Source organism: Aulonocara sp. 'chitande type north' Nkhata Bay, linkage group LG23, assembly GCF_057382095.1.
Source record: "Aulonocara sp. 'chitande type north' Nkhata Bay isolate Kocher_YH1m ecotype deep benthic linkage group LG23, A_spYH_male_GT1.1, whole genome shotgun sequence".
In the NCBI taxonomy this organism is placed as follows: domain Eukaryota; kingdom Metazoa; phylum Chordata; class Actinopteri; order Cichliformes; family Cichlidae; genus Aulonocara; species Aulonocara sp. 'chitande type north' Nkhata Bay.
In genome coordinates, this window is record NC_141365.1 from 48,852,861 (window position 1) to 48,861,351 (window position 8,491).

The 8,491-nt window shown below is 45.3% G+C and overlaps 1 protein-coding gene across 1 annotated transcript; it reads left to right on the plus strand.

Annotated features, from left to right (window-relative positions):
- Nucleotides 1-1,382: 1,382 nt before the first annotated feature.
- Nucleotides 1,383-4,609, plus strand: LOC147302886 (dynein axonemal heavy chain 5-like). The gene is made up of 5 exons (XM_086284515.1): nt 1,383-1,608; nt 1,972-2,072; nt 4,014-4,202; nt 4,270-4,344; nt 4,466-4,609. The coding sequence occupies exons 1-5, from the start codon at nt 1,383-1,385 to the stop codon at nt 4,607-4,609; spliced, it is 735 nt and encodes a 244-aa protein (XP_086140641.1).
- The last annotated feature ends 3,882 nt before the right edge of the window (nt 4,610-8,491 follow it).

The following is an 8,491-nucleotide window of genomic DNA, read 5'->3' on the forward strand; positions in this document are numbered from 1 at the left end:
CAAAGACTGTTTGATTTTCTGAGTGTTGGCCTCAAGAGATTGCTCAGTGAGCACCTGAGTGTTTCTGGGACATCGGACACTAACTGGAACTTCAAGTCTGGTTCTGAAGCTGCACATGCAAAGACTGTTTCTGGTTGTAGAGACCTGGCTGTTCCAGGGATTGTAACCTCCCCAGAGGCTGAGCTGCTGACCTCAGCTGACTCTGGAGCCTTGAAGGTAACTAAGTTTGCACCGCTCAGGTGAGCCATCTCAGCTGCAACAGGCTCCACAGAGAGCTCACGCAAGCTTACCCAGCCTGCTGAGGATTTTATGCTGCTGCAGCCCAAAAGGCATCCTGAGCTGGCTGACAGCCACCCACAGCTTCAGCTGCCTCAGCCAGGGGTCTCCACACCTGCTGGCCCTGCATCTGCTCTGACTGGGGGCTCCGGAGAGCCGCGCCAGCCATCCATCTCTGCTGGGGCTCCTGTTTGAGAATGTAGGAGTGTAAACTTCAAATATCTGCTCGGTTTGTCAAGATATCACATATTTGCAAAAGTGCTCTGACGTTTTTGGAGACGTCTGTTACCCACCATCTGGATAGCTAACCGGGAGGTCGAGGGTCATTAGAGCCGGCGAGAACAGCGGACTCCCGGCACATCGTTTTTGGACCCCCACGGCCTTTGGCTGTTCAGGTTTAAACATGATATATAAGTCACTTAGATCACGTAAAAATGTTATCGTTTGGCTTTTTTCAGTGTTGTTTGTTTGGTTTGGCTGAAGTTACAGTTTTCACACAGCTGAATAAACGTCAAACAGAAAAGTGATTAAACAGAAGTGTGAGACGGTCGAGAGTTTACTCCTGTGTCCTGTTAGATTTTAGACAGCAAGGAGCAGACGGCTGAGTTTATTAAACTCCACCGAGACAGCGGTGACGCGGATCTGAAGGCCAGACCATCACAGCCGCTCACTTCCCGCCTACCCGACCTTTGGAGGACCCGGCCCACGTAGACCTTGAAGGCCGGGTCCTCAGGAGGATGCAGCCTGTGAGTTTGGACACGCCATGACACATGATGTTCTACAGCTGATGTGTTTAAATGAGCTCTACAGGTGAACAGACTTATTAACGTTACCAGCATAATAAACTGTCCTGTCACTGAAGGTGTCTGCCCAACAAGGACGTGGTGCTGAATGCATCCAGACCCCTGCTGACTGTCTTTGCAGCTTCGGTCAAAGGTACAGTGTCCACTGTGACCCTGAGAGCAGGACACAGCCAGAGGTGAGTCAGCAGTTACAAACTAAATGCTGCTGACATGAATCAAACTGCTGGATAACCCACTGCTCATGAAAATGGCACCTTTCTGTTGCTTTTTGAGATTACTGAGAATATTTGAATTGTGACTCAGATGGCAGATCCAGGCTCTCAGCCTCCAGCTGAAACTTCCAGTCCTCCCCCAGCCAGAAGCTCTGATGCTGGGCTGAGAGACTTTGATCCTTCCCTGGATCCAGAAATCCAGGAGGGAGAAGGAGAACAGGACCTCCTTCCTGATCTGGAGAGGCCTGAGGGAAAGAAAGATGGAGCAGACAGAGCTTTGAACAAATCCAAACCTCCTGAGCTTCACCTCCACAAAGGTGCAGACACTGATGCACAGATTCACATGTGACACCTGCAGCGTCCAGCTTGTGCCGCTGACATTATCTCCACTCTGATACAAGCCTCATTCACTCGCTCACACACGTTCATACAATCACCTTTTCCTCACAGTCACACACATGAATGCAATGAGGGGAACTCGGGTTCACTGTCATTCCTCAGGATGCTTTGATATGCAGACTGGAGGCTCTGTGGATGAAACACCGACTGTCTGAAGCACTCTGAAGTGTTCATGATGGACTTCATCCTGATTAACACTACAATACTTGTTAGAGGCCTTTTATATGTAATAATATTCTTTTCCATTAAAGCTCTGAACATTCTCACTCTTTCTTGACCAGGTGTGACAGGTGAAGGACACCGGCGAACAGGAGGACAGAAGCTGAGAGCCATTAGTCACATGACTTCAGCTGCTGCTGCCTCACCAACCACTGGCCCCTCGGTGAGTCTAGAGTTACAGCAGTGACCACAGGAAGTGCACACGTGTGATCTAAAGCTACATGTGGGCCTGTGACGATCAGTCTTCTCACTGTGGTAGACGGGTTTGTGAGTCCCTGTGATGCTGGGAGTGTCCAGGACAGTCGCTCCTGATTGGGTCTCTCATGGAAAGCTGGTCCCAGGAATTCCTGGAAAATTCCTCCACAAAAGAGAACTGGGAACATAAGTGCAGAGTGACAGAGGTGCTCAGCAGCCCTGCTGTTATATGGGAATAGAACCAGAATAGTCGGCAACCACTTGAGTTAAGTTAGCCAAAGAGATGCGACTCAGACTGACTTCATCATGTTGGCAACGTGTCTGCATTGATAAATTCCAGTTATTGACAAATCAGAGAATAATTCCAGTCATTCAGAGACAGATTGTGATTGTTTGGAGGATGTAATCGTTTCCCTTCAGGGAGCGTGTTGGACGCTCAGTGTCCGGGTGATTAGCTGGCTGATGCAACTACTTAGAATCAGTTTGTGAATATGAAGAAAATCAGTGCAGTCACTGGACAAACTCTGATTCTTCCTAGTTTCACTCTTGTTTCAGTCCAGTGTGACTGAGGTGGTAAAAAATGATCTGACTTTTAGCCACACAGCTGTCTGCTAGAGAAAAAGCCTTTGTGCACAACTTTCTTAAAGGCAAACGGCACCATGTTCACTGCAGCTGCAGCAAACGCAGCAAAGAGTGAAAGTTGGACTGAGAATGTTGTGACTGTTTCATGAGAAAGAGCAGGAAAACAAGCATCACACACCCAGACACAGTGCTGGGATTAGAATTAGACTTTAGAGCCAAATGTAGGACAAAAGCTTTAATATGAAAGAGGAAAACCCAACAACAGCCAGAGCATGAAGCTCAAATCTATACCAATCACCAAGAAAGCTGACAGGCCTGTGACACGTCAGAGACGCCGTTCAAATCATAAAGAAGTTGGTTTATTGACAAAATGTAAAAAACCAAAAGAATCAAGTCAACCTTCAGTTTCGAGCGAGTAGACCAATCAGGCACAGCAGCAGCTCTAGAATAAGCAACAATTTGATGTATTACAAACAACCTTTCATATACACACATACATATGGCTCATATGCTGTTTAAAAAGGCCTCAAAGACCCAACAGATTACACAAAGTACAAAAACACTTTCATTCAGACAACAGTCAGCTGTGCACGAGACAGAGAGCCGACTACAGTTAGTAACATGGACTCACTTTGTTTCAGACACGACACAAAGTAACACAAAGCCACAAAGAGCAGAAACATCAAAAAGGAGGCAGAGCAGCAGCAACTCTCCATGAGCTGTGAGGCTAACAGCCACCCACACTTCCTGTGATGCATAATGAAAACAACATTAACCTGAAGGATGATAACAACAGAAAGAAGTCTAAGCTAACGTTACACAGCGCTCACACAGCGCTGACTGTACAGGCCTCACACAGCTACGACCTGCATCCACAACACCTGATTCTACTGAACACAAACAAGTTAATGATATATGAGCAATCCAGGGAAGGCTTCCAGGAAGGTGAGGATCCAAAGACAGCTCTACAACAGCATCAGTCAGCAACAATGTTACTAATCACTGACTCTTTCATCCTTTTATACTCAATCAAAAAGTGCTGTGTTCACATTTGTTTCTGCTGAAATCCAGAGACTGAAAATGCGTCTTTTTAAAGTTTGAATAAACTGACTGAACTTGTCACGAGTCCAACCGTGAGGAACACTTCCCCCCATGACACATCACAGGACAACGTCTCAGTGGAGGGGGACAGTAGCTCAGTTTAGGCAGTCACACTCAGAATCGATGCCTCCAGTCAGGGCCAAACGTGGTCCTCAGAAACCTGCAGATGTTTGGGCCAAGCTCTCACTGGTCTCTGCGTCTGTAGACTGAGCTGATGTTTCTCCAGGTGTCTGGTAAAAGGACGATGCTGCTGTCCAATGAGGCGAGGAGAGAAGTAGCCAAACAGGCGAGAGCCGTGAAGGAGGAACGGCGGGCAGCTCTGGATGCCCGACATAAATACCTGATGAGCAGGCTGGCCGACGCCGGCAGCCTGGAGGAGGCGGCGGTGGAAGACGCCATCGTCTCTGATGACAGAGTAAGTTCAGAGACGTGATCCTTCCTCAGAGTTGAACCTTTGAGTCATTAATGTCTGATTCTTCCAGTTCAGTCTGATCCATGAATTCTTTGCTGCAAACGGATCCAAGAAGCTGATTTTCTTCTATCAGGATGTCAAACAGGTAACTTTGATCACATTTCAATGACTGACACATGAAGGTCTAACCGCTCTTCATAATCTGCTGTCCTGTTTGTTGCAGCGTACTTTGTATTCATATCTTTTAATATCTGCCTTTCTCCCAGAGTCTGTCCTCCCGTCAGTCTTCCTTTGTGGACGCATCAAACTCAGCTGTGGCTCAGAGGAAACTCTTCCTCACTACGGGGAACTCTGAGGTTGGCTTCAGCTTTTTATGTTTAGTTCATGTGAGAATCACAGAAAAATGCTGATATGAGTGGAAGGTTCTGCTGGGAAATTGGCAAAGAGCAGATTATTGAACAGCGAGGCAGACAGTTCATTTCAGTGATGCCAGTTTATTAGAAACGAGGACTGTGGGGCTGCTGGAAGTCAGGACGGCCGTTCTCTGGATAAACCTGACAGCTGAGGTGGAGAGCAGGATTTATCCACAGACGGCTTCTTCCAAGCAAATGTCCTGAACACACCTGAGCTGAGGGTTACACAGTGTGTCCTGTGTGATCTCTGCTTTATGGTGGTTGAATCTCACAAATGTGACCATCAGACCTGACGACTTATTTGTGATGTTTTCATTAAAAATATCCTGGGTGAGGTGTTTGGGGCATGTCCCATGAGGAGGAGTCTCCAGGGCAGACCCAGGACACACTAGAGAGGTTATATCTCTCAGCAGGCCTGGGAATGCCTCAGTATTGTCCTGGATATGCTGGAGGAAGTGGTTGTTTAGGGAGGTCTGGGATTCTCTGCTTAGACTGCTGCACCTGTGACCCGGGACCAGATAAACAGGAAATGGATGTTTGAAATTCAAAGAAATCCTCTTTTAATAATGAGGAAAAAAGACAGCAGGAGATCCATCGCAACTAACAAAACACTTCAAACACATCAATGCATCAACTTTAATCAACTTCATTTGGTTCAAATGAAGGAATCTAACAAAGCACTCACTAAAATGAAACACCAGTTAGTTTCCCGAGCTCAACAGGTCGAACACCTGAGTTTGGTTTGCGGTGCAGTTTTTATTTCTTCTAGATAACCTGGGTTATTTGCACAGGAAGGTTTTTAAATGTATTTCTTAAGTACGATCTTATATGGGGGTTGATTTTATAGCATAACAGAATAATGTAATAACTCTAATAGAGTATAAAACATTTGCAGAATGAAGTACAAGGTGAAGAAAAGTCAGAACGGCCCTGTTTGAAAATACAGCCTCAGAAGGTCAGAGATGGACAAATTCAGCTACAGAAACATGTGGCCATTTTTTTAAAGCCATAGAGCATATTACAGACGACACAAAGAGCAAACACTGTAAACTTCTAACCACAGACCTCACACAGCTCACACACGTCAGAGTGAAGCTGTCATTTCCTGAAGCTTCCACACAAGAGAACTGGCAACAAGGTGGAGTCCTCATGGATCACTAGCAGAGAAATGTGGGTGGGTGCCAGACCACATGGACTCGACTCACTTTCTTTCATACAAAGGAGCAGACTAATGCTGTCATCCTTAAAGACTAACTAGAAACAAGCAGTGCGCTCGCATCGACTCGACTTGTTTTGCAAGTTTGAAGTGAGATGGTACTTTGGAGTCAGCCTCCCGAGATGATGGCTGGCTGGTTTTTGAAAAACATCTCATATTTATACAATGAGTAGCAGACTTTCCTGACTTGCAGAGGTCAACGTCCTCCTCAGTCATGCGCCATGAGTGGCACAGATACTATTCATCAAATAACTAACATGGCCTTGATTGTTACTCCAGAGACTTATCTGCGATGTAGCTTTATAGCATTTTCATTAGCAATCGTATGATTTGTGTTACAATGACCTTTGTGGACGGGCCCGGACCCCCAGGCCTCGTCCGTGACGCCGACGGTGAGCGCAACGTTTTTGTTTTCTTGCGCTTAAAATAACCTGATCAGCGTTCTGCGGACGGTTTGTTTACATTTCTCACATCTGTGATTGTTCACACGGGTTGGACACGAGCAGAGAGGGCTTTCAAGATGAAAAAGCCAACGTGAAACTTTAACGGACGACAATTGCAAGTTTTTCAATCAAATCTCCGTCACACCCTTCCTTGACCTCATCACGTTATCCACCTTAGTCAAGGAACAGTGGTTCGCGAAAATATGCATTTGTTTTTTGGACCAGTTTAAAACGTATCTCAACTAGTGATGTGCGGATCGATACTGAAATATCGATTCCTCCGATACCCGTCATTGTGTCCGGCCCCTTGGCGTGCACACTCACAACAATGGCTGAGCGTAAACAGAGTCATGTGCAGACGTATTTTACCTCCACGAACAGCTGAGACGTGGTTTGCCATACATGTGGCAAGAATGTGAGGTGTTGTGGTAACACCGCTGACCTGGTCAAACACCTCAGAGTGAATCATATCACAGAATATGACGAGCGTATGTTGAGGCGAACTGAAGAGGAGGAGAGGGAGAGGTGCTGCCAGGGCGAGACAGACGTCTCTCACGGAGTCCTTTAATGCTGCAGGCAGGCAACAAATAGCCACAACTTCAGGTTTTTCATTTCTATATGATAATTCTGCATCATTAAGTGATAAGAACAAGTAATCTGATGTCCTGTGATCATTACGACGCTATAATTTGAGATAAAATAAAAGAGAGTAAAAAAAATAAGTTTTTGTTCAGAGTATCGGTATCAGATCAGTATCGTCGATACCACCCTGAATTTTACTTGGTATCGGATCAGAAAGGAAATCAGTGGAAATCAAATCCTGCTTCTACAGGTGTCCAGTTCATTCACTCTGACCCCTCCAGATAAGCGTTGCCAGTTCTCACTGTGCTGTAGATCACATTTTCTTGTGTTTGGGGTTATAACGGTTACTTTTGAGGTCTGTGTTATAAAGCAAGTTAATCCTGAATTTAACTGGAGAAGACAAATTCCCACTGCGTGGTGTAGTGCACAGCCAGGCATTCTTTACATTAGTTCGTTTGACAAAACCAAAAAGCCGAAAGTATTTACTTGGAGTTTGGTTTGATGAAATAAGTGCCAGAATCAGTGAATACAAATGATTCCAATGACATGAAAACTGGTCGAAGGACAAATCCCTCAAGAAAAGCACGACTAGCACATTAAGTGTTTTTGTAATCATCATCATCTCTAACACCATGCGCACAACAGTGATTTTGTTACAGAACACTAAGATAGTAAAATCTGGGAAATGATGATATTTCTTTCCAAAACTTCCTGTCTGGAAGACATTAAAGCTGCTGTGCCACCTGCAGCTTCTTTCAATCTACGTTATGTGAATATATCTTTTTTTTTTGGGTTTGAACATCCATTCAAACTCACTCTCTGCCTAGCAAGTGTCATTCCCTCATTTCTTTGGGGTCCAGCTTCACATACGTGGCACTGAGCCTTTTCCTTTGTCACCTCTTTCTGCTACATGCCTAGCCTCCCAGTTTCTTGGTCTATTTTCTTCATTTCGCTAACTACACTTCTTTTTCTTTGTAAATCTCTTCCTTCAAATACTTTCAAAATCACTTTTCTTTTTTCCCTTTCTTCTGTGCAGAGAAGACGTCAAACCCCTTCTTGGCAGTTTATCTCAATAAAGCTGTACTATCCCAGCCATCTGGTAAGTCTTCCCTACTACCCAGAGCCTGTTTATACTCCTGCATGTCTCTGCCTTCACTCACTTCCTCTTCTTGATGTCCAAACTCATCCTTCAAACTACCATTTGATGCTGCATAGCTGCATTCTCCCTGACACCTCCTTGTCTCCTGTCTTTTTGATTTCACCTTCTGCATAATATTTAGTTGCCCTGTGTGCAGCTTCCTCCACTTTCATATATTTCTACAAGTTCCTCCCTGTTCTTGAAGTATGTGTGCACCACGGCCATTTCCACTTGGAAAATCTGCCCCACATCTGTCTTTCTAGATTTCTCTCCTAAACACCACACCTACCCAACACCTCATAACCTCTGTTCCCTTCACCTAAATGTCCATTGAAGTCTGTGTCAATCACCACTGTAGTATGTGGTCTCTTGCACACAAAATGTGTCTACCCTCCACCTCCATAATATGAGTCCGCCAGCCCTCCCATTGCCAGTCAGAGTCCACAACAAGTCAAAAACATAAACAGCTCGAACGTATTATTTATTTAAAAGAGAGAGAG

Coding starts and splice junctions, on each gene's coding strand:
- LOC147302886 (XM_086284515.1), top strand. CDS start 1,383: ATGGCAGATCCAGGCTCTCAGCCTCCAGCTGAAACTTCCAGTCCTCCC. Junction 4,203..4,269: donor CCATCGTCTCTGATGACAGA/GTAAGTTCAGAG, acceptor TGATTCTTCCAG/TTCAGTCTGATCCATGAATT. Junction 4,345..4,465: donor TCTATCAGGATGTCAAACAG/GTAACTTTGATC, acceptor CCTTTCTCCCAG/AGTCTGTCCTCCCGTCAGTC.